This window comes from Xiphophorus hellerii, chromosome 17 (genome assembly GCF_003331165.1).
Source record: "Xiphophorus hellerii strain 12219 chromosome 17, Xiphophorus_hellerii-4.1, whole genome shotgun sequence".
Taxonomy (NCBI): domain Eukaryota; kingdom Metazoa; phylum Chordata; class Actinopteri; order Cyprinodontiformes; family Poeciliidae; genus Xiphophorus; species Xiphophorus hellerii.
In genome coordinates this window covers 16444124-16471195 of record NC_045688.1, presented here as the reverse complement: position 1 = coordinate 16471195, position 27072 = coordinate 16444124, and the positions used below count along the sequence as shown (strand labels likewise).

Sequence of the window (27072 nt, the reverse complement as noted above, 5' to 3'; positions counted from 1 at the left end):
CCAGAAACATTCTTTCACAGTGACTTAGCATTTCCTGCAGTACTTTCATATCTTAAGATTGTTGGATGATTCGTCTCTGTGAGTGGGAGGAAAAGCCTATTTGAAATCCTGTTTCAGTAGACTGACCGTCATTATGTGGCAAAAACAAATGCCATCTTAACGCAGCGTCTCAAAGATAGCAGGGAGAGGTGTGAGAACAGCTCTGTGTGTGCGTGGGCGTATGTGTGTGTGTGTGTAATGGCGAGAAAGGAGAGAACACTGCACCACACAGTAATGCCAAGTGCCAACATGAGAAGGGCAGCAATGCCAGTCATGTTCATGACTAATCTCTATCAACACCCTCTGAGGCTGCTGCACGCACAATGATGCAGGGATTCAATTCCAGGCAATTGCAGAGTTTCAGCAATCAATTAGCCACCATCTAAATCAGAATCACTTAGCTGTTGATAATGCAGGTTGCTAAATCAGCTTATCTGTATCTGAGACAGCAGCAGCAGAGAGAATGATCAGAATGATAAACGGAATGACAGAAAGCAAAAAGAAACAATTCCTGTTCTGAGCAAAGTTTCCTTGAAATGACAGTGAGGATTGTTTTTTTCTTTTTGTTTAAATTACGCAAAACTGGGCTCATAAGTAAAACCTAAGTTAATGAATGTCTAAATGTATTTAAAATGTGTTTCATGTTGAATTAATGGGCTTAATTTAACCTACGGGTTAAAAAAATGTTAAAGTTTCAAAATTGGCAAATACTTCACCGTCCACAGAAAGATCTAAATACACTTCAAATGTCTTTTTATGAATTAAAAAGTGTTAATTTATACGCAACCAACCAATTATTCCAAGCATAAACGCGTTTAAAGTCTGTGTAACTAAAATTCAATAGAGGGACTAATTATTTTCAAAAGAAAAATTTTGTTTAATGAAAGCCAAACCAAATAGGGATGTACGGCTTGCGGTGTACCTGAAGACTGATGGGTCAGCAAGAAACATTTTTAGCTTGGTTTACGTTTGATGGCTGTACATTCTGTGTGAAAAAGACTTGCGGAATCAGGCCGACAACCTTTGCAGCAATTATACTCTGTGCGTTTCATCCCCATTCTAGCCCACATTCTGCTAGACTCTAGGGGGCAGTGTAGGTCGCCTACAGCAAGCGTACAACATAGTTGGTAGTAGCAACATGGCAAAACCTGTGAGCGTGGTGGTCTGTATTGGTGGGACCCTCAATATGTCTTTGCAAACCTCCACAAGCTCTTGCTCATTCAATAGCTTTTTCCGCACAGAACTGTCCACGCAGTTACAAAATATCAGAGGTATATGGAGTGGAAAATTTCGTCCCACGATGTCGTGCAAAAGGATTTTACTGGTGAAATGACTGAATTTGACTGAACTGTGCCACGCGGACAAAAAGTCCAGCATAAACCAAGCGTAAGTGCTTTAAAAACGACACTGATGCTTCCAGCTGCTAATGTTTAATCTTAAGAATAAAGGGATTAATTACAGTTACAGCGTGGAGCACACACAGGATGTGCTGCTGTGGTTTTGTTTTTGACTGGCTTTGACGGGTTCCAGCTAACGTGCGCTGGTCCAGACAACAAAAGGGTGTGGTCTGCTGTGTAGCGCCAGCCCTTGTGCCGTAGTGTTCATACAAGTCGAAACCACACACCATAATGAAAGCATTTAAGAATGCTTAAATCCTTTGGCCAGTGCAACTGTTGGTTACCATGGAGACTGAATGCATTGACCTGGACAGAAATCGCTAACCAAGAGGTCACTGATTTCACAGGTAACTTCCTGTGATGGTTTGGTGTCAAGACATTTGATCAAGTGCCACTTCCCTCCTGAGGGCTGTTCTAACATCTGAAGGAAGGAAGTCTTACCTTCCTCAACATCCTCTGGAGAAGAAAAACTCAATTTCACTTTATTGCATATTTTGATATATTTATCAAATGACTATAGACCTCTAGTAAAATATAGTTACATAACCTTAGCCTAAATCCAAATCACATTTTCCAGAGAGCTGGCACCTTTTCTTTCTATCTCTGCTTCACCCAGGCATTGGGTGTCACACACAACTATAAGTAAAAAAGATAAACCTCAGTGGGGATTATTTTGTGTTTTGCCATGAGCTCAGTTGGAGAAGAATGCCTGTTGACAGCAGGGGGAAATGTATCGCTGAGCATTTCTAAATATAAATACACCGTCTCCTACCGCTGCTAATGAGCGCTCGATATACCAGTCAGTTCTTGGACGGGTTAATTCAATTCAGGGCATTGTTTGGAGATTCTATCTCCAGAGCAATTTGTCAAATGTATTAAGCTAATGCTATGTTCAATATTAGACACAGTGGCAGCTCGAAACTCCAAATATCTGTTGGTGAAACATTCAGTACAATATTCCGCTCTGTGGGGAACATAAAAACACCAGGTTTGACCTTTTTACCTGAACTGATGGTTGGTTACCAGGTCACTTCAAAATGTTCTTAAGTTTAGCCAAGATAGGGTGTCATTCCTTATAATTAGCATCCTGCTGTCTACAAAATATGAACATTTAATGGCCTCAACAGTTGAGTTCAAGACGAGCTTTTACTGAATGCCTGTCAATATTCGTTTAACACATTTTTAATGAAAATGTCTAATAGGTTAAAAGATTCAGATCCACTATTGGTTGTAAGTTCAAATATGAATTGTGTTAAGCCCCAGGTGTCATTGATGTCTACATGAATTCTGGTTTTTAAGAGATTAAGAGACTGATTGCTTCTTGATTAATTACAAGACTGACTTGTTTATGAACTTTTGTACTTTACTATAGCTTGATCATGCAATACAACTGAGACGGACCTTGTTTTCTCAAGTTTTAGAGCCTCTGCGGTCAGTTTCCCATACATGCACACATGCAGTGTCAGAACAGTCAAGTCACTTTCCATCTACCATTACAGACTGAAAACTCATCTTCTCCAGAGGTGGCTTTGATTGTCTTCATCAAGTTGAATCATACCACTTTACCTCTCAGAATGGCAATTCTGACGAGAACATTGTGAAATGTTGAGAAGTGCCTCTGACTCTGACCCATTATTACCACTGGGCACATGTCATTTGGTAGTTTCAGTGCCACCGTGATCGCAGATTGCTTTGTGTGGCGGATAATATTCTGTAAAGATTTCATACATGTACTCGAACTGCACAAACAGCCATCTCGTCAATTCCAGAGCCGTGTGTCTGCTCCCCTGGTGTAAACACAAAGCAAACCCGACCCAGTAAAGCTATTATGTTCAGAATATCCCGCAGCGTCTGCTGAACCCTCCAAGGAGTAGGGACATGGATAGCTCTGTTGTTGTGCTGGGTTCACTGTCGAGGAACAGTCTGTCTTCAATCACTTCTTCCTCCCTATGTCGACCAGCAGCATTTTTTTATTGTCTGAATGACATTTTGTTATTGGGCCGAAATCCCGGTCGTAAAAAAAGCAAAGATAGTTGAGTGGAAGGAGATTTTCCAGTTGCAAAATATATGCGATTTTGAATTAACCCTTTAAAACATGAGGCAAGAGAGGTTAGATTATTGGATGCTTTCGATAAAAATGCTTATCTAAATAAAGACCTTGGCTAGTACTTGCCACCTGTAGCACTTACATTATCCACCAGAGTGCATAGGAAGTGTATAGCCTTCAATACAGCGAGTCTTTGAGGGCGACACTAGTTTAGTTGACTAAGGCCTCAAAAATGCCATTATCAAAAATAACATCTTAAATCTCATTTTTTAGGTGGCTAGCTTCTATGTAAACTATAATAACATTTCTACTGATTCATCATTTTGTTTGTGTTACCTTACCAAATGATTTTCAAAATTTTGGAAAAATGAGCTATTTTTAAAAGTTAAGGACATTGCCTTATCCTACATTTCTTGTGAATTCAAGATTAAAACATATTTTAAAAATCCCAATAGAAGCATACAGCAAACTACAGCACATATAAAACACCACTGGCAAACAATAAAGTTGGATAAACAATCTTAGAGCTAACTGGTTTTCACCTTCCACTCCAAATAATCTCAAGATGACTGTAGTAGTTTTAATCAATCACAAATCAAAACCAAAGCATTTCCTTTTATTCTTCTTGGACTTAGACAAGGAAGGAGGCTTTCTCTAACAACACTTGGTGCTAACCTGGTCACGTGGCTGTGAGCAAACATTTCTGCAGCCCACATGCTGAACTGCTTAGCCGCGGAGCTACAGGCCACTCCACACAGGAGGATTTCATATGCCATCTTTAGCTGTTGCTCTGCTAACCAAGCAGCCATGTGTGAGGTCATCGCCTTGTTGCTGTGATACGCCACACAGAGGCTCTGTTGTTGTGTCTGTTGTGCAGTCGTGGGACTTTAAAAGTATAAGAGGGTTGTATTAATACAAACTTGCTTTATTTTGGTGAACATCACAGCTGTTACACACACCAGGCCCTGCAGCACTGAACAGGATGTAAAAATATACATGGATGGTTGATCAACGGATGGCTGTGTGGATGATTGGATGGACGGACGAACGGCCAGTCGGATGGTTCGATGATTTCTACATAGTCATGATAATTTATGTTTGTCTCTTTTATTCAGTGTCTTTGCCAGAGTTGGGTAGTAATTTACTAATGTAACCTTTGGAAAAATTTAACTGTGCTGTACTTTTTACTTTTACTTCAGTAATTTTATTATGAAGTACCATTACTTTTACTTGAGTAAAATGTCTGGATACTCTACCCACTGTGAGTAAAGTCGCTGAATGAAAAACAATCTTGATCAGACTAAATATTCACCAGACACACACCTGCAACTTTTGTTAAAGTTTCATGAGTTTTATATTGAAATAAACTGATGTGAAACAGTTTGGTTTCTCTATAATTTTGTTGTTTTGTAATCATGTTATTCATATGAATTATTTTCATTTTGGTCTTTAAAATACCAAAATTTTCACCTAATTTTGCATTTTGGTGGTGATGTAATTTTTAAATATTAAATGATTGAGCATCTGGTTTGATCAGTTACTCAGTACTTCTGCAGCCTTTATACCAAATACTTTTTTACTCTTTCTTGAGTAGTTTCTTGGACGGTTTCTTTTTACTTTTACTTCAGTAAAAATATCCAGAAGTACCGCTACTCTTAAGTGAGTACAGTTTTAGGGTACTCTACCCACCTCTGGTCTTTATGTAATGCCAGAGGTGGGTAAAAGATATTAATGTAAAGTCGTGTACATCACTTTACATTAATATCTTGATAAGCTTTGTCCTTTTCATGCTTTGGACTCTTGTAGCTGGTATGTAAACTGGTACAAAGAGGAAATCTCAAAGAAGAAGCAGGTGAGATGACAGAACTGCAACCTAACAAAAATGGCCTCATGGTGATGACGGCCATTTTTAATCCTGTGCAGCGATTAAGATGGCCTGACCAGCCTTTTTCACAAACTGAGCTCCTTCCTTACATTAAAGCTAAGCTCAGAAATCTGGCTCAAGTAGCTAATAATCATTCGCCAGATACTTCATACACATTGCTCTGGTGCCACTGATGCATATAAATGAGAAGGCCCTCCTAAGGCTTTTCAAACACTTCACAGCCCAAACCTCCAGGTCCCATTAAACACAGAGGTAATACAATGGAACTATATATATTGATCTTTCTCTGGCTGAGACTCCGCGACGTGGAAAACCCAACACACACTCGTGTGCACACACCGCCACAGACTACCATCTGTCATGGCTGACGGCAGCCTGGCCACCATCTTCCTCTCTAAATGGGGCACAAAACACACAAAATAATAGACTGAGGGAGGAAAGGAGCGAGACGGGGAGTGAACCATTGATCAGGAGGCTGACAAATATTAATGGTTATCATTTGGTCTTTTCCCAAGATGTAATCTTTGCACCTTATGTTCTTAGATTCTCCATGAGGAGAAAGACTCAGTTTTTGTAGATGATATCAGGTCTTGGAAGACAAGATATGCAGACGGTAAGAAAGAAGAAACCCACTTTTATTCTCATCATTAAATGCACAAGAGAGTTTGGCATGGCAAGCTGAAGACAGGTCTGCGTCCGACTAATAGACAATTGGAGTACGACTTGTATTTATTTGAGGAATTTAGCTGATTTTAACACTATTTTTGTTCTGCTCGAGTACAACTTAAACATTTCTTGTTTGTCATGACTAGAGGTTTGCAGGACATATTGCTTTAAACCATTCAGTCATTAAGAGCCCATATTTGTCCCTTCCTTTTGATTATCTCTGCAGCACATTATCACTTCCTACATGCTGAAGCAGATCTGAGCATTTACAAAAGATCAGATGTGTTTAAGTAGCGGGCTGCAGCTGACAGCTGCTTTCAGCGGGAAACATCTGAAAACTCAGTGTAGGCTTTCGACTACTAACCAAAGAAGAGGCGCGCAAAGTGAGGAGGAATTAAGATGTTTATGTCACCACCTCTAAGCATGAGTCACTTATTTTTTTTTTTTTTATTACAAAACAAAATCTAAAATAAGAGTATGACTCTAGAAATTTTTTGTAAAACATAGGCCTAAAAGTTCAAATATACTGCTGCAGAACCAGTTGTTCTTTATTTTTTAAAATTTTTTACAACAAATAGAGAACAAGAAATCAATTAATATGAGGAAAACAATGAATTGTGGACAATGAAACATCCTTTGGCTTGAAATCTTTAAGGCATGGAATTCAATAATGAAAAACTATATTTTTCATTAATCAAGTTCAACAATTCTCATATTGCTATGTGCTATCCTGGTCTACTCAGTTCTTTGTCAGATCCTTGCATTTTATTCCGGGATTCCTTAGAGGTTCATTCACCTGTTTTCTTCTTTCATTTTTTTTACTTTGAGACTGGGTTTACTGTTGGTTTTGTTTTCCTTATTTGCCTGTGTCGGGCTAGGTTATGGCTTACCACATTTTGGTCCATTTATTTTCAATCTTTCTAAATGTTGAACTTGATCCAACTTATAAACTTGAGAAATTATTTACTTTCTTGAATGATTTTTAACACCTTTTGTTTCTCCTGTTGGGTGGCACATTTTCTTTCAATCAGCCAGATTTAACAGTTCAGTAACGTCTGCAAGAACTTTCTTGTACTCTATACTGGTTTGCTCAACTAAACTTACAACATAAACGAAACTGCTATCTAGTGGCCAATATGAAAGCTAATATAAGCTTATGGTTAGTAACACAAAGTTTGTTGCAGGTCTATCTGTTACTCTAACTGGCTTTTTCTCTCAGATTTAACTGGGATTCCACATTTTTTTCATCAAACAGTGAGCTTGATTCAAGGACCTCTAAAGTCTTTAACTTTAACAGCCTTCAGGTGTTAAAGTGGAACATGTGGATGATTAAATGTACACATTGAGAGCCAAGTCAGTTCTATCAATAAAATATGAAATACAGTACAGACCAAAAGTTTGGACACACCTTCTAATTCAATGGGTTTTCTTTATTTTCATGACTATTTATAAGGCAAGAAATCCCACTTATTAACATGGCAGGGCAGGTTGACCTATGAAGTGAAAACCATTTCAGGTGACTACCTCTTGAAGCTCATCAAGAAAATGCAGAGTGTGTGCAAAGCAGTAATCACAGCTAAAGGTTGCTACTTTGAAGAAACTAGAATATAAGGGCTATTTTCAGTTGTTTTACACTTTTTTGTTTAGTGCATATTTCCACATGTGTTATTCATAGTTTTGATGCCTTCAGTGTGAATCTACAATGTCAATAGTCATGAAAATAAAGGAAACTCATTGAATTAAAAGGTGTGTCCAAACTTTTGGTCTGTACTGTATGTCAGACTACAACCTTATAATGTCATTCTAAAGTTAGATAGTGGCTGGAAATCAAAAAAGAGTTAGAGGTTGAGGTCAGCCTAGGGTTAGGGTTGGGTTACAGTAAGGTAATTTGGCAGTAGTCAAGGTAAATACTGGTAAGTAACATGTAGAAGATAAATTAGAGATTTACTATTCAGTTGAAAGGCAAAACAGAAAGAGACTACCCTACAGCTATTACCTGCAAAAACCAGAAAAGATCTGTTATGTATTTTATCTGTCATTTTGACAGATAAAATAGTAAATATAGTAAATAGATCAAATGTTTCTACGTCTCTTCCACATACACCAAGCAGAGCCAAGTCATCCAATATAACCTTTGAGGAATGGAAAATACCATCAGCTGGCCCACCTGTGGCTGATCTGTGTCCCCCGCAGGCTGGACATGGTCTCTTCCAGGTTCTGCCGCAGGTCAGCGATGTTCTTCACCGTCCTCATACGCCTTGTCTCGGGGTCCTCGCCTGCTGAGACACAATAAAATTCGATTCACTCAGATGCTTGGGCCTGCACCCACACACTCAACAACACACAACCCTCTTCCATGTTCCAGCATGGCCAGCCACACACAGCCGAAGAAGCGGTAAGAACGTCTGACAGAGCGTTTCATCGCTTGTCCCTGAACATCTCAGACGGGGGGAACGGAATGGTGACCAATTGCGGTGGCAGCAAGCCTTTTGCTGACAGTTGTGAGCTTATACTGTAAACAGCCTGTCAGGCTGCACTACATGCACTTCTTTCACTTTATCGTTTTATCCACCGCTTCCCCTCCAGGCTGAAGCAGAAATGTCATGGGATGACACCACGAGATCCGTCAGTCAGCTCAGGACTGCCTTGGTTGGAAAAGCAAGCTCTATCACTCCTTTGTCAAGAACGGTGGGAGACCCTGCGGCCTACAACCGCAAACTGGACTTAAAAAAAGACATCAACGTGTTTTCTAGCCTTCTTACTGTCTGCTTTACAAATGAACCAATTGCTGAATGGAGGCAACAGATGTGTTCTTCAGGAGAGAGGATAACAAGAGAACTCTGGGCAATTTTTCACAGCAGAGCGCAGAAGGGGTACACCAAAATATCTGCTTGTCTGATCCAATTAAGGCTCCCTGTTAACTTGTTGAGATAGCCTGTATCTGCGGGCAGCGGCAACAGAATGGGTAATTAACAAGTGGAATGAGACGTGGAGCGGATGGGCAGTCACTCTCTGCTTTCGAGGGTTAAAGGTGCTTCTAAACAAAAACTACCTTGGTAATGAAATGGCTTCATTGATAAATTACTCAACATGGGTTTGAACCGGGCTAAGAAGCTGAATCATTCAGTTAGGATGCAAGTGGACTCTGCAGATGTCACAGTGACCCTGTTAGGATACAAAGGCCGCCATGCATGGCGCCGGCCAGCAGTGAGGCTAGAGTGACAACTCCATTTTCCATTTTGTTGGAGATTGACACAATTGCAAGACTTTCACCTGAGCTTTCATTTAATTTCCGTCACTTCCTCCAGCTGCTATTCTGCAAGCAGTGGTGGAGAACAGTGCCTGGCTCCATGAAACAAAGGTTTGTTGCAGTGCTGGTTTTCAATCCTACAAGATTTCTTGCAACGTTGCAACCACACTAGGATAAATAAATGTTTTTATTTTCACACGGTGGAGCTAAAGGTATTCGCCGTAGAACAACAACGCAGCACACAATCAATGCAGAATGGAACTTTGTTTTCAGGCTTTCTGCTGCAACCGTGTAAAGGACCTCCCAGCTTTGAGGAATTCTTTGTGACAGCGCTCTGTTTGCTTGCCCGGATGCATTGATTTTAAAAGTTCTGGCAGCTTAAAGAGAGAAAGAAAGAAAAAAAAAAGAAATCAGAGGAAAAGTGGCAAAATACTGTCACGTCACAACTTTATTTCCAATTCTTTAAACACCAATGAGAGACTTAAATATGGGAGCATTTCTAGCAAGGAACTGTTGCGTTGGGGATTAGATTTTTAGCTACACTGCCAACAATTATAGGATTATTATGGTCTGTCATGCCTGTAGGACTTCAAGACACGCAGCAGTGTAGCATCAACTATTCTCAAGTCAAACGTTGACCTCAATTATGATCCCACAAAGTGCAAAGCTGTGTTAAGTAATTGAGGTCATAGCTTATCTTTGCAATGCTCACCTCTGACTCGACAGCTAATGTCTACTTTATAGCTGCCTAACGAGAATCAGAGTAAATAGGAATATAATATGAATTGGCCCGATTCCTGTGATAGCAGTAAAAGCTTCTCTGTCCTGGATTTGGTTTTGTCCGGATGCAGGAGTTAAAAATGCCCATCGGCACCACACACCTAACGCAGAATTACTCTTCCTTTGTAATTCTCCCTTTTTTCCTCACGTCTATCCATCAACTCACTGGCCCCTTTGAGAAATATCCAATTACAATCCCATTACAAAGTGACACGGCGAAATCTGGCCCAGTATTCTCTGTCGTGAGCCAACACTTCATGCAGCATGGAGACGTGCCTGTGCATTTATGAGAAATTATTTGCAGAGTAGTCGCAGAGGTCTCACCTGTGCGGCAGGACGCCCCGGTTTTCCGAATGTCTCCCTTAGGAAAGACATTAGTAATTGTGCAGACCGTAGGATGCGAGCATGAGAATAACAGAATTCCTTCTTCTGAAGTGTGGTTATGTTATGAACACAAATTATTTTAAATGAGATTTTATGTGACAGACTGGGGGTCAGCTAGGTTAGAGAAGATTTGATTCCAAAACATGCAGAATGGTAGCCCCTGAAGACTGGACTTAGAAACCCCTTCAGTAGACAAACACCAAGAAGTTCATCATTTTGAACAAATATAAAATGTTTTTTTCCACCAGTGAGGTGAGCATTAGATTCAACCACCCTTTGGGATGCATCCCCACCTGTTTTTAGCATCTGGACACTGAGGTTTTTGTATGTTCCTTGGTCTTCATGATGATGTTGTTTGTTTACTTATAATCTTTAAAACACACTTCACAGAATACTTGAATATTGAGGTTAAATCATACACCGATGAATTTTTAAGCCAACTAGGTGAATTTTCAATGTAATTCATTGAACTAAATTTAATTTTATCAAACTTTCCAGATTTCTATTTATAAAATATGAGAAAACAAAATATAATTTACTAACTCAAGAATGTCTTTGGCAATTGTTTGAACTGGATTGAATTTAGGGGTATGCGAGTAAAAGGGGGCTTAAATCCTAATCCATGCCCCAATTTTCAAATTCTGCATAAATTATCTCCCCCCAAAATATGCATTTTCTTTCATTTCTCTCAGTTGTGTGCAAATTTGTGTGAATTGACCATATAATTTCACCATAAAAGACAAAGTTTGTGGTTTTGAGGAGACACAATGTGAAAAATGTCAGAGTATGCATACTTTCACGAGCTGTTAAAAATGTACAGTTTGCACAAAGACTTTTAACACTTTTGTTTAAGCTGATGAAACACCATACAGATACAACTATCTGCAGATCTTTATTCCCTGGTTCACCTATTTGCAGATTTTTTGGAACGTAACTACAAATTATTTGCAGAAAATTTGCTTGTGTATTTATCTTCTAAAATGAACTATTAAGAAGGGTATTCATAAGATTTTTAGGAGGGCGTCTCAAGTATTTGTAGATTGTAGCTAGTCATGGTTGGCTGCGGACCCCGAACGATGCAATTACAGGGGGTCCACAGTACTGGAATTATTTTAAACATGACTGGCTGATGAGGCTGGTAGGGTTCTCCTATAAGCCACACTGACAAAGCTTCCAAAAGTCAATAAGCTATTTAATATGAATACATACTAGTATGTACATACTGAGGTGTGCATGCATAAATAATAATTAAAAAAAGCAAGACAGACATACATCGAAAAGCCTGCACACAAACACAGTAATAATGAGGTATTGATCAGAGTGGCTGTGTGACTCACAGCCTGCGAGGGTGAGGCTGAGCTTTTTCTGGAGAGGAGGAATCGGTTTCCCACCATCAGAGGTATTTTTGGGTTTTAATGCTGAATCATTCCTCCACCTGCCAAAAAAGTCAGCAATAATCTCCTCAAAGCTAAAGCTCCCATTGAATCTACCTTATCGATATTTTCACAACAGCTTAAAAACACAGAAAAGTGGTTCACATAGATATTAGCAAAAGACTTCCAAAAGAATATGGTATATAGATTGACTTTCTAAGCAGCAATGCAGCCAATTCAGACATTGCTTGGGTTACATTGGGGTTAAGGGTTGTGTAGCTGGTGATACAATATGTGTTGGGGATCTAGTTGTAACATCTGTGATTGAGCATGTGTGAGCATAAACTAAGCTAGCTGATGTCTCATTCCACAGCCACATCTCAAAAACATTTAAATATTGTCTTCAACTGCCAACAGGGTCCTGTGAGGAAGTATGGTTCGTCCAATAGAGGATTAAGAAAATATCCAGCTTATAGTAGGTCTTTCAGCTCTGCTGTTCTTAAGATGACTTCTTTAAAAACTTTGAGTTAGCGTTCACATATTTCTGACTCCCTGCATTAAGCTTCACGATAATCCTCCAACACTGGATGAATCCCAACCACCGCAGCAGAGACGAAGGGTTAACTTACGTGGGTGAGGTTGGGGTGAGGTGTGTAGGACCTGCTCCAGGTCCCCCAGCATGGTGAGGATCACCTCCTTATCCAACTGAGCCGTTCCCTCTCGAGGACCTCCCTCTGAAGCCTCCTCCTCTGCCCAGTACCCGTCTTTTTCCCTGCCGCCCTGCTTCCCGTCGCCCCTTTCTGCTGTTGCTTCAGCACTAGAACATCCATTCCTGCCTTCCCCGTCTGCTCCTGGCCCCTCCCTAGACTTCCGCTGTGACTCGGTCCTTGGGTGGCCGCTGTACGACGCCCGTTGTGGACGCCCACCTGCCGCGGTGCGTCGCCAAGGGACTGGGATGAGGGAATGCTCTGACTGCGAGAGGACCTTAGTGAGGGAAAGTGACAGAGATCGAGCTCTGGTCCCCCGGACACCTGTGCTCCTGGTGCTGCCCTCCTTCCTGGGGCTGCCCTGCAGACTGCCCCCCACCCGCTGCGAAGACGACGAGTAAGGTGAAGAGCTCAGAGGTTGGGAGAGACGAGACGGTGGGTCAGTGAGTTCCAAGGAGTAGACCCGCTGCTCGCCATCGCTGAGCAGGGTCAGGTTGGTAAGGGAGCGCTGCTTGATCCGCAGGTTGAGGTTGTCGGGGAGGGGCTGAGGAGGCCGGCGAGCCGGGCTGCCCCCTTGATACACAGAGAACTCTGCCCCTCTCTTCATCTTCTACCTCTTCGCTGCCGGTGGCTCAGGAATAGGTACAATACGTGTGAGTGGTTCCACCTGTGCGCGGCTCTCCCCTTCACATCTTGGTCGTACCTTCACCGAGAAAGCAGATGGAGGGAGGGAGGAACCGGAGAACAGAGGACGCAAACAGATAGGTCCCCACGTCCCACGCCTCCCTCACTGTGGTCCAGGATTCAGTGGGCTGGAGGGAAAGCGAGCGGAGGGTGAAGAGTGGGGAGAAAACCACTCTGGAAGGTGTGCAGGTAAAATCCAGATCCATCCCTGAGCCAGCCCATACTCGTGGTCGTACTACGAGCCAGACCAAATCACTTCATCCTTCCACTCCGTCCGCATGTTGTCTCTCTGCCTCACCACGGTCAGGGGCGTGGATGCACAAGCCGCTACATCTCCCGTGGCTCACTCTCTGCTGCTCCTGTTCTCGCTCCCTCTGTCTTTTCCCCTATTTAATGACAGTCTCTCTTCACTCACTCTTATCTGTTCCCCATCCACCTTCTGTCCCTCCTTTAATTACCAGCTCACTGCCACACTTCTGCTGCCTCCCTCGCTGACACACTGACTGTTCCCCTCTCTTCACAGCGGAGAATAAATGGCTGGTGAAGCCCGGCTCACACACATTCCAGCATGCAGCCTGCAGCCTTCCCTCCTCCTCTCCCGCTCAGCCCCGCTCAGTGTTTATCAGCACTTCTTTCTCTTAATCCTCTTTCATTCTCTTCCTCAGTTTACTTCTTACCCGTGGCTTTCCTCCCACTCCAACACAGTGGGACAGCGAGTTGTTTGGACAGCGCACCTGTAAGCTTCCAAGCTCCCACTGCACCAATCTATCCAGCCGACTTAATTAAATGCCGTCGTCGGGAGCTAAAATACTGAGCCCTGCGGCTTATCATGGATCAATCATGAGCCAACATATTCATATCAGTCAGTGCATACGCTGTCAGCCCCATTTGTTTCATACCTGCTTTCAACACACGGAAGCCTCCAGAAGAAGTCGCATCAAAAGCCAAAAATCAGGTCTATTTTTTAGATTTGATAGAGATTTATTTAAGCCTTAAAAAGTGCTTTTTCTGTCAATCAGAGATCGTTCATCACAATATAATATGAACGACAACAATGAGAGAAATTAGTAGCGGTATAACGTAACACAAAAATTCGGTTCCTACTTCAGGGTTATTTTTTTAAATTTTTGTAACATTGTGCATACGTCTGAGAGTTAAAAAAAATATATATATATATATATTTAGACAATCCAGTGTACCAGCTGTACTTGAATGCACCATTACAGAAGAGCTGATGCATATCCCCTGTCATCAGAGGGACAACATACCATTATGATGTTCATATGCAACCTTTAGGACTGGTTGAACGCTGCATGTAGCTGGATTTGGACCTTAGCTGATTTTTTCTCCAGTAACAATAACATTTACACTCAGACCAACGTTGAGGTGAGTAATGCATATAGTGCAGAGAGAGCTAAGTAATTTAATGGTTTTGAACGATTCATACACTTACATAAAGCATTGGTTCGGTCTTAGAAGCCTAAATGCTGCCGAGTAGAGGTTAGTGAAAACTGGGAGTCCTCTCTAGTTTGACAGTTGAATTACCACAAGCTTAGTTCTACACAAGCCTTCTGCATGTATAAAGCTATAAAACAATGTTGTATTTGTTTGGTACAAAAGCATCCTGAAACAAGGGGGCTACACCAAATGTTTTTGGTATGAATACAGCTTCTGTATTTAGCTCACCAGACGCACAATGGCTAATTCCTGCTTCCGGAGTGAGGAGTTGAGGGGGGAGATGTGGTCTTTTGCGCAGCTAGAGACCAGAACTCCAAGGAGGAGCTTTGTGGAAATAGGCGGGGTTTTGTGAGAACCTCCCGTTGCCTAAATGGCCCCCAAATACTTCCCCTTTAAAGTCTACAACGGGGTTATTTCCAGAATTGACTGAGGGTAACTGGTTTCCCTTGATTTTATTAAAGGGTATACAAATAAAGGGGTAATATGAATGTATGGAAGCCTGTCAATACTACAACCATAAAATCCCAGTCAAATATCGTCCAGTGCATGATTGTGATGTGCCAAAATGTGATGACGTTCAAGCAGTGTGGATATTTTGTAAGGCTCAGTTTGTACCAACGCAGATATTTGCGAGCCCTCTCTACCCCAATCTTTCTTCTCATCTCTGCAACTTCTGAAACACCATAATAGATTTTAAACAGTTGTCCTGCTTTGATGTCTGAAAGCTGACACCCCTGACATGGTCTGTGCGTCTGTATGCAGTAGGAGCAGGCTTGTCATGCGGGATCTGTGGTGTGCCGACTCTTGAACTGCCCTGTCAGAGACTCGATCCCTCTCCTCCGCAGAGGAAGAGCCAGAAGGGCGAATGGTATGAAGCGGCTACGAAACGTGTTACTGCAAAAAAAAGCAAGTGTACCTAATGGAGTCTAAACAAAGAGAACGGTCAGTGCTGTTGTCTAATTTTGTCCTGCAAATGACGGGCTTTGGAAAAGCCAGGAACGTAGCTAAATGTCTGGAATGTCGCTGCCCACTTGACATCCCTAAACCTATAATCACATGGTGTTGTTTGTCCAAGCTCTGCTTTGTAGAGTTCTTCTGGCTTTCGGCTTGACGTCTTCCTTTTCCCAACTTAAGTCTGGCTTTCTTTGATTTGAGATCCAGGCTGAGCTCTATTTTATGTTTTATGATGAGTGAGGAATTTGTTTTCAAGTGAAAGCATTTCCGACTTACTTCAAACGAGTTGTTACTTTAAGATGTAAAGCTCCAAATTTCCCCACAGACACAAACAGCTGGTTAAAGTATGACAAGCTTTAAGAAAAGAAAATGATTCACACCTTATGTTTGAAGACTGCCGCAGCAGTCATTTGAAACTGGATAATAGAAGAGAAACAATAGTTTGCTCTAAGCCAGCTTTTTGTTTTCAGTGCTGGGATGTTGATTGAAGTTCTCTTCCAGCTCTTTGTCAAATACTTTCAACAAGCAAAATGCACCTAACCTAGGAACCGTCTGTTTAAAATGTTCTCATAGCACCTAGGTGTAATATACTTTTACAAAAAAATAAACTTAAACTAATGAAAACAGAAGAAATAATAAACTTGAGAGTGTAACCAGAATCAGACCTTTACCTATTTCAATGCCAAAATCCAAAGTTGGCAGTGGAGATTGCTTATCTCAACCAAATTTGATCTCAGGCTGGTTTCCAGGGATCAACTTTGGTTTTGAGAATAGTTCGCAAATTTTTACCTAAGCTTTCCAAATGTTGGTGCCATTCCTCTATCCAGAAATCGGTTTTGTTGCCAAAAAACTAGTTGCCAAACTTGTTGGACCCCATATACAGAGGATACAGAAAAAAAAAAAAGTTGAAGCTCTCTACAGTTCAAAAATCTGGATGTTATATTAATTGGTCTCTCTAAATTCTCCCTTGGTGTGTGTGTAGATGGATGGATGCAGACTCAAACACACCCTCTCTAACTGCATGGAGAAGAGAAACAGTGCTTGTGTTGTGATCCCAAGATGGATCTATGCAACAAAATAACAGACGAGGAATTGAGGAAGGTTAGAATTTGGTGGACTTTCTTCAACACTGTAAAGAGATAAAGGCCACAGTAGCTGCGTTTCCACTGACCATACAGTTGTGGACATTTCCCCCAAAAAATGCTTAATGGAAACAATGGAAATTTTTTTTGAAAAAAATAAATTTTTGGCCCTATCAAAATTGGTTTAACTCTCAAAACCGCAATGGAAACACTTTTTTTGCATCATGAGTCACATGAGTCACAACTGGAACAAACTGTAGCAAACCAAAGAAGACGACAGGAAGTGATTGGACGATGACGGTGTGGCATTTCTTCTGTCTTATTGTGATTTTAAATGTGCTTCTTATTTAACAGAAACACCTGAATTGAGTTAACAGTGTTTTATTGACATTAGCAGAAAGTTTTGACCTCATTTGCTATTGTTGCATTAGCTTTGAATGAACAGGACTTCAGATTATAAACACGGGATGCTTTGTCTTAAAAAAACATTCTAACTAAATCTCATACTTTTAAAGCTGTTCCGCAGCATTAATGACGGCAGTGAAGTGCTTTTTATGCATTTTATGTTTCTGTTTGACTCATTTGCATCTTTATATTGCATTTATTAATGTTCAAGTACCGCTGTTAGATAACTTCCCGGTTCTAACAGCCGTGATGTTCCAGTTTTACCCAGCTCGTCAGTGTGAGAATGTCAGGTAATGGTGATGTGAATCCACACCGCTGATTCCCTCCGACAGCGGTGACCTTTTCCCTTCTATTCATTAAACAGGAACAAAATGTGGCTCCCACAGGTAAACACAGCCAGTTTTATGCTGTAGAATGTGCATGCTGATAAACTAACTGCAGCTTTTTTTTCCTCTTCTTGAATAATTTTGCTCGTGAACTTGCAGATCAGAACTGCAGCAGCTTTCAGGTCAGATTTGAATAAATATAGAGGCTCAATGGCAGAGAGAGGTTAAATTTCTAATATAACCAATATATTTTTATAAATCTATATGCTTATTTACACACCCACACAGAAGACGGCGATCCGCACAGAAGCCCACAGCGTGTGTGTGTGTCGTACCTGATATCTCCTCCAGGCACTGCTTGGCTGTTTTGCTGTAGACCAGCTCTCCCTTGGTGGGGCTGAGGCAGGGGTCGGCTGGGGCCACCATGGTGCAGTCATTTTCAGAGAACGTCCTGGAGGCAAAAAGATAAAGATATATGTATATATGCTTAATAAACCTGGGCATTTGCAGATATGAGCAGATTTAGCTGTTCAGAGAGCTTTCCTGAATCTGTTTTCAGGTTAAAAGTGAGAAGCTTAATGTACCTACTAGGGAAGCACCGATCCACTTTTTTTCATTTTTGATACAAATATCGGAGGTTTAGTATCGGTCCAATAACAATCCGATACAGAAAAATAGTACTGAATTGACTTAAAATGTTTATTTTTTTAAAAACACGACATAAACTTACTGAATTACAAATTAATTTGATAACTCTGCACCAGTTCAGAACACTTAAATACACAAATTGCTTCACAAGCTTGGTCAAATATGCAAAACAACATAACTTTAATTTGTTCAGTTACTGTAATTAGGAGTATAAAAGCCAATATAAATAAAAAAATACTATAAATAAAGTAAAAAATATAAACAGAAAAATAAATTGCAATAAACCTTCTCTCATAGGGGTCAGAAAGTGAAATTAGGAATGCTAAATATAGTGTAAAATAAAGAATAAAACATGACTTTGAAAGAGCAAAAGCATAGACTTAGACTGAATGGATCAGCCCACATTGTCACGATACCCAACCTGGAACTTTTTTCAATATCAGAATCGATACAGATATTGATACCATCTCTAGTATCTACCAGTGTCACTCAGAATATAGCAGCATTTTAAATATGCAACAACAGCTGAATGGGTCTGGTACGTTTTATTTTCCCCTATGAAAAAACGTTGCTGGGTTAAATCTGTTTCTGTTGTTCTGCCTCTTGTCCTCCAGTCTGAGTGGCATCACGCTTCAACGTTTGCTGATCTAAGGAAACAAAGACATTCCTACAAACTTCCCAAGATGTGTTCCTCACGCACACAGACCCACCCACCCCCGCACACACACACCCACGCACACCCCAGGTGTTTCATTGACTAATGTTGTCAGAAACAGATGACAAGGAAGAAAACTGCTTTCAGTAGCAAAACACACACAGCAGAATGCATGTTAATGCACCGTCTTTATGCTGAAAAACATCCAGAAAAAATGCACAGCAACAGTTGCAGACCTGAGCAGACAGGGCTGGAACAAGCTCACACACACGCACAGATCTAAGCAAAGGCCACATAGTGTCACATACTCACTCCTTCACACACACACACCCACCCCCACACACCAGGGATCACCGTCACCACCTGCAGCACTGCAGATAAGAACTGGCTTCCAGTTGCGTGAGCGACTTCAGCTCATGCGAATTATTTCTCCTCACTGCCGCCTTCCTTTATTTCAGCTGCACAGATATTCTCTACCGAAGCTGCGTGGAACAATAGTGATGTGAAATAAAATGGAGGACTTAACATGTGAGATAGCCACACCGACAGCGAAGACAGAAGCTACATAGTAATTTATTTTTTTTTACGTTAATTTGCTCTATTTGGGTAGAATGACTATGATGCAAAGATAAAAATATGACAATCATGTTTTTACAACCAGAGGTTTCCTATGCATGTCAAAATTATATTCAGTTTCTTCTAGATGGATAGATGGTGAAAAAAGGATGGACAATGAAAAAAGGAAGAATGGATGATGAAAAGGGGATAAAAATGTTTTTAAAAATGGATGAGTGAATAGATGAATGGTGTAAATTTATGTACATATGGATGGATAAAAAGATGTATCGATGATAAAAAAAATATGTACTGTATGTATGCATGTATATTTATATAAATGAATTTTTATGGATGAATTAGTCAGTCCTCAAAGCACTAGAATCCTTTACGTTTCAGTTCTTTCCCTGGTTCAACACACCTGAATCAAATAATGGTTCTGCAGACTCTGCAGAACATCAGGACATTCTGAGGACGCAGTTAGACCATTTGAATCAGCTTCATGGGAGCAGAAACTCCTGTAAAACTAACCCTAACCCTGGAGGATGGAGCCGGACACCCATGGATGAAGGCATAAAGTTTGGAAATACAAAGAAAATTCTCCGATGTTTTTTTTGTCCATACTTATCCAGACCTGAAAAACACTCAAATTGATCAGAGAGCGTTTGTGTTGGAAGGAATCAGGACAAAATCTAAAGGGAACTAAAAGTGACAATTTGTTACACTAGAATGATGCAACAACTACAACCCTAACAAGGTCGAGATGCCTAGAAGAGGGAGAATGATGGAGAAGTTGCACAGCCAGAACCCTCACACACCCAGAATGCCTGCTGAGAGCCTCTGGTGAGGCCTGTTGGTGAACATTTATGTAATGACATCAACAGAAGCCACACAAAGAGAACATCTTAGAAAACAACAAAAAGGTACTAAAAACACTAAATGCCTAAAACACAAAAATAACGGGAAAAGCTTCAGTGATGAACCTGCTTTGTCTTGTTCCTGGTATCTGTATTTAGAGGCACCAATTATCAATTGCTGTGGCATTTAATAAGGTAAATCTATTACATGTTATAAATAAGTTCACTTTTCTTCTGCTCCACCATTATGCTCCACATTGTGTCCGTCTGTCCGAGAGTCTCCATGTAATACAGTAAAGGTTTGTGGCTGCAACATAAATACCCTATCTGTAGCGATGACTTTAACCAAAGACATCAAACCTCCAAAGTTAAAAGTAATCAATGATTTCGTTCCATGTCTGCTTTCTGAGTGGCAGACACAAAAGAAGAATCGCCAGTCTCGTTTTGGTGACACATTCAGAAATCTTCAGAAATATGACTGAAAACTGATATGAAACAGACAGGAAAGAGCACCTGGTAGTCCAAGTTTCAAGAAGCTCATTCAGTAGACTGTGGAATACTTTACGGATGGCTAACCCATTTAATATCACTAATGGACCTAGTCCAAGGGGAAATTAATTTGATTGGGTTCCTTGCTTCTGTTCTCCTGTGGTACACCACCTATAGAGAATTTGATATCCCGGGGGTTTATACAGACTATATTCCACACCTGATCACTGCACCATCAGGGTGCCACATAACAGCTGTATGCATCAAACCAACATAGTCGGGGGAAAAAAGAGACGGTAAATGAATTCCTAAACGGCGCCAATGTCTGAAATTTCCCATTGAGGATAAAACGCAAACAGCCAAATAATAGGCTTTGGCAAGCAGATAGGAGAGGATGTTTATTTGTTCTGTAATGACTGTGAAGAGATGTCGAGGCGAGAGCATGATGCACAGTGGGGAGCGCCAGCTGATCACTGGGAGAACTCCAAGACTTCCTAGGGTATGGTGTGTGGGGGTGTGTAGGGGTGTGTGTGTGTGTGTGTATGCATGGTTCTGTAGTTCTGTGGAACTTAAAGGGGAATTGGTGTGGAATCTAGTCCAGATGACTCACCTGTACATGAAGGGAGCCACCGTGGCAGTGTTGGGGTGGTTGTGTTGCTGCTGCTGTGGAAGATGAACCACTCCGTTGCCTCCGAGTGCCCCGCCTCCTCCCACGAGCATCCCACTGGATCCGGACAGAGCCGAGGTACTGGTAGATGAGGTCATGCTGGTCCGTTTGCCCTCTGGACCGCCGGCGGAGTGCTGGATATAAAAACTCCCGCCTTGTCCTCCTTTAGTCAGCTTGGCTCGCTCTCCTTCACCTGCTCGCATGTTGCCACTGCTGTTTAAGGCAGCTTGGTTCTGGTTCTGGTTTTGGGACTGGCTCTGAGGTTTGGCCGACGCCATGGATGGAGCTTTGAGTCCTGGTTTCGGGATGCCGCTGGAAGCTGAGGAGGAGCCGCCATCTTTCTTCCCTGATGATGACTTTCCTCCCTTGGGGATGAGGCTGGCTATCTTGGAGGTCTTCTTTGTGGAGTCGGCCGCATTCTCGCGCTCCTCTTTTGGAGGAGAGCTGTCCTTTGAAGACTTCCCTGACTTGTTTTTGTCCTCTTTGTCTTTGCATGGGGCCAAGGACCTGCTGCCACTGGCAGACGTTTTTGATGACGATGAAGACGACGTTTTGCTAGGTGCAGAAAGGGATGATGCTGGCGTCTTTGTTGAGATCTGTTTGGCGGTAGCGCTGCTACTGCCGCTGCTGCACACTGACCCCGTTGGGGTCTGCCCATCGTCTCCGTACTCTGATAGGTCGTCTTCTTCCTGTAGAGTCATTTCCGCCATGGATGGTGACGCTCTTGAGGCTGAACGAGGGTTAATAAGTCGAAACTTCTCGAGCATTGACCTCTGTGGAGGCATGGCTCCTGACCCGACTTTGGACGCCTCACTTCCGTGAGTTTGAAGGCCTTCCAGGGCCTGTGGTGAAGGGGTGGTGGAAGGTGAGTGTGTGGGGCTTGCCAGCATGGAGGAAGTGGCGCTGTGCTTGAGGTTCATGGACTTGCTGCGCCAGGACTTCCCAGCTGTGGGTGAGGGGATGGCAGAGGCCAGCTGCTGCCCACTGAGGCTGGTGGGAACCATCCCGCCAATACCACTCCCATTCATCCCACTGGGTACTGGGATGCCCCTCACCGACTCTGAAAAGAAAGAAAAAGAAGACGGTAGATTAGGTTTTTCATTCCAGATGGATGATATCTCTGTAGATGCTTGTTTAACATCTACAGTTAAGAATTTGTTTCTAGGAAGCAAATTATCCTGTTTAAAGGGCTGGAAAACAAACTTGCACCAATTTCCTTCAAGGTTTTAGCAAAAATTGGAAATATTTTAATTCTTACAGTAGAGTGTAAAATGAAAAGTACCAACGGGAAAGATTGTGTGTTTGCACAAATATTCTGTATTTTGCAACAAACACTTTTGGAATATTATGTGACAGCCTAACACAAAAGCAGATTCAAAGGGTACAGTGTTGTGTGATTTTGGTTCCAGCTGGATGTATCTTGCAATGAAGTTGCACACCTTCACAAGATAAGGCTGCAGGTTAAGGCTTCTGAAGGCTGCAGGTTGATTTCATTTTGGGGCATCAGAGTAAAGGAGTAAATGGGTAATGGTTTTTATCAAAAGTCAGCAGAACTATCTTTATCAAATTTCCCATGTTGCATAATTGTACAAACTTCCTTCCAGTCAAACATTGAGGAATTGTCAACAACTTTCTGCAGTGATAGGTACGAAAACACAATGATCTCGTACCTACTTATAGACAGTAATTAATCAACACACATAGGCTAAATGTTAGTTTGGTCAAAGAAGAGCAACTTTTTCAAATGTAACTAACACACCATCAACACCAGAGTCCACAGCCCAGAAGATGAAGTTGTCAAAAAGTATGGACTTACTCTCTGGGCAGGAAAGAAAGCATTATGAAGCAGAAAGAGAGGAGAGATGACAGAGTGACAACATGAAGTTATGCACCACTAGACTGAGTGTCTGTCTGGCTGTCAGTCAGCGCAGTGAGCAGGGCTCAGCTGGCTCTGAGTCACCTCCAGTCTACTCCTTAATGTCACTCCAGGCAGGCAGAGAGGGGCTTGGGCTTTGATTCAGCTGGTTGGGGCTGAGACACAACATGTTTGCTCAAACCTTAAAGAAGAACTAAAAAAGCCTCAGTGTCACATATTGCTCTGACAGCTGGGGATTAAAATAACGGAGGGTTAAAAGCTGTAGGTGTCTTGGGTAGGTGAACATTTTAGAGGCTTTAGTGTGCGGACATGAAAGCCTGTAGAGTTGTACTAAAAAGAAAGTACACCCTTTTTCAACTTTTAATACGAATTACAACAACATTTAATTTCCCTCTGGTATTAACAAAGTAATAGGTTCTAATACAAGAGTGAAGGCATTTTGGGTCTTTCCACTTTCCGATGTTGGTTTTGTTTCATAGAGTGTGCAGATATTTGCTTTTATGCAGTTTTTAAAAGGTTTTCATGCACTATTTTCATCTAACTCAGGTTGGCAGTTTGGGTGATTGTAATGCCTTCAAATATACAATTTGTGCATGAACTCTACCTAATAGAGTACAAAATACTGTCCAATGCTCCTTTTAATAGATTAACTATAATCATAATTCACTGAGAAGAAATTCAAGAGAAAGATAGCTACCCAGCTAGCTAGAAACTGAAGTAGCCAGCTAGCTAGCAATCATTATTTCATGTAGCTATCTAAATAGTGTTTCTATTTAGCTAGATAGCTAGATTCATAATAGAAGGCCAGGTGAAACCAGTTAAAATGTAGTTGTTCCTTTTAACTGTTGCCACATGCTTGCTTGAGTGGAAATATTGCTGCTTTTTAATTTTTATTTGCCTTTTTCCATCTTTTACTTATTAGCTGCAGATAACTGCGTACCAACAGGCATTACATGAGTGACTGACATTGGCTGTACAGTGCAATATGTATTTGCAACTGGACCTGAATGTGACCATGGAGTTGCATGGTGTGCAGTACATTTACTTGGTTGAATTTGGACAGATAAGGAATCTAACTGGATTTGAGACTGACTCGCTGGTCCAGTAAAATGCCTCGAGTTGACATTTGTTCTGATTTTATTCTACATTTTGAAAACTAAACTTCTAGGTTCATCATTTTTAGTATGTACCTGTAACATCAGAGCAAACACACCGATTGTTTTTCCAAATGCGTCTTTGTTATTATTATTCCCCAATCATTCACCATAATCCAGCAGCCCCTTCAGGTACTTTCTAGATGTTAATGAAGGAGACTGGACGCATTAATGTGATGAAGTGTGTGGGTCCACTCAATTAACCCCACCTTTAGAGATCCTCCATCCCCACTCTAGAGGCCATTTCACAGGACCACCACACTTTAGCTGCGCTGTGATTTAAGAGTTGTCATGGAAACCAGCCTCTTTTCTTTTCCTCTTTTGCTTCAGCTAACAGGGAATGAAATGCCACTTCCTCTATAGTGTGTCAGACTTTCTGGTAGACATTTTTCAAAGAAGCTCAGGTTTGTAATCTAGCATCCGCCTGGTTAAATAGCGCCTACTGGTTAACTCCCACCAGCACTATGTTCATTTACTTCCTCCGTTATGTTGCTCTCTACATTATATAGACATCAGGCAACCAGATGGTAAATTACGTTTTTGTTAAAAGAATCCAGCAGTTAGTCACCCATTCTGACAGACCCATGTTAAACCCACTGAGACATTGTAAAATCTCATTTTAGTTACATACAGGCACAATTACTAGAGCCACTTGATAAAGATGTGTAAAATATATTAAAATTATATCATTTATTGCTGATCAATACTGAAAATGTCTCAAAAGTCTATTTTTATTTGGAGGAGAATGATAAATAAATACTATTTTTGCACAAAATAAGTGCTGCTTTATTAACTGGTTCCCCTAACAGCCCCTGTTAAATGACTGTAAACATCGCATTTTTGAATTTATTCTTTAGTTTTTCAATTATCAGAATTTCTTGGAACCCAAGAGAAATCCAGCTGACAAAAACAATGCCTCTTCCAAAAATAATTTTGGTAAAATCAATTATTTTCTGTATATATATATATATATATATATATATATATATATATATATACTATACTCTACATATACTTGGATCTGTATACAGCCGTACTAAGACACGTTTAATACTTTTTATTGATATTGAATGGGGGAAAGGCCAACTAAATAAGGGAGTAGAAAGCAAAGAAATATATATATATATATATATATATATATAAGAACTTAAAAGGATTCAAAGTCTTCTGAGAAATGTGTGTGAAACAGCTCGTGGCAGAAACTTCCTGTATCTGCCTCTCTGTGTTCTGTTTTGCCCAGAAGGTCAGAGCTGTGTTGCTGACATTTCCCAGCAATTGATTTCTGTTCTCTCCCTTTGTTAGTCCTTTTCTCTCTTTCTCCTTTCAAACAAACTTCAGTTTTATCTCCCTGGAGTGAAACTTTAGTTCTTAACGTCTTTTCTTGACAAACAGAGTTAGTTTTATGGGATGACAGAAATGCTCTGTGAGCAAAGAGGGTGAAATTGTTGTATCTGTTGCTCCCATTCAGAAAGAAACATTATCAAAGGGGTTGAAAATAAAAATGTGACGCCCTAAGTAGCTATACTGACTCTCACAGGTTACAGAGCTTTTTTTTAAATTTTAAATCTTATTTAAAAGCTGATATTATTTTTGACAGGGCAGTTCCTTTTATGTGTCACCTCATCCTAATGCCGTCGTTAGAACTCAGCAGGAGCGCCGAGGCGGGGATGATTCAGCAGACTGAAGTGGGGAACCGGGCTGCTCTGTTGTGCGAGCGCTGCCATCAAGTGGCGGGTATGGAGATTGTAAATTAGCTCTTATATGCAGCCGTGAGGAAAACGAAAGCACACAATTTAATGGTGATTTGTGTCTGGATACAATGAAAATGATTTTACTGGCTTCTATCAGATTCTCACGTAAACAAAAAACACATTATCTGTTGAACAATGAATCAAAAAATAAAGAAACCTGTTTTCTGACAACTCTTCTTGACACTGCTTCAGTTGAATGGTTTTTGCCAGCATCTGTTAGCTCTCTTAATGTCACAACACTGCATTTCTATGAGGTAGAGATCTAATATTTGATTAAATCATTCCAACACCTTGATGTTTTTCTTTTTCAGTAGTTCTGCTGTGTAGTCAAATTAAAATCCTGTTTGTGATTCTGTTTAAGCTAACAGATTTCCTCACATTTGACTCAAAAACACCTTGGCGTACAGACAAGTTCTGTACTCTTACACATTCCTCCAGGTCCAGTGGCTTAAAAAACCCCCCCAAAACAATCCCACATCATAACCCATCCACCACCACACTGGAGAGTTGGTGTGAGGCATTTCTGCTGATGCAGATTTTGTTTTTTCAGAGGAATTGATGGTAGAATTTTTGACTGCGATGTACCAAGATCACGTGACTGCAAAGCAAGATCACCACCTACTAACCATTCCCGGCATACCATAACAACTGAATCCTGTTGACATTGCTTCAGTTCAATGGTTTTTCCAAGCGCCTGTTAGCTCTCTTAATGTCCCAACACTACATGTCTATGAAGTAGAGATCTAATACTTGATCTCTACTTCATCTCTACCGATGAACATGCTGGAGTGTTGTGTTCTGCTCACCTCTATCGTTACCGCTTGCATACTGAAGAGGCTTGCTCTTGTCGATGCTGTTGAAGCTCTGGCTCCGGCGGTTGAGGTTGGATGAGCCTGGGCTTCTGGACGCCCCGCTGCCTGCAGCAGGGACTCTGGCCGGTCCTGGTAACCTGGGGAAACCACAGCAGAAAAGAGCATTTCAGT

General features: G+C 41.2%; 1 protein-coding gene across 12 annotated transcripts in view; it reads right to left on the bottom strand.

The window, feature by feature from the left end:
• Positions 1-27072, bottom strand: part of nav3 (neuron navigator 3) — a 313027-nt gene that overhangs the window by 68788 nt on the left and 217167 nt on the right. For 10 of the 12 annotated variants that reach the window (XM_032589235.1, XM_032589225.1, XM_032589228.1 and 7 more), the window contains 4 exons: positions 26896-27038; positions 21252-22368; positions 17773-17888; positions 8202-8313 (listed from right to left, as the gene is read on the bottom strand). In XM_032589235.1, coding sequence (XP_032445126.1) covers positions 8202-8313; positions 17773-17888; positions 21252-22368; positions 26896-27038 — 1488 coding nt within the window. The remainder of the gene's footprint in view (positions 1-8201; positions 8314-17772; positions 17889-21251; positions 22369-26895; positions 27039-27072) is intronic. The other 2 variants (XM_032589227.1, XM_032589238.1) reach the window with 1 other exon arrangement.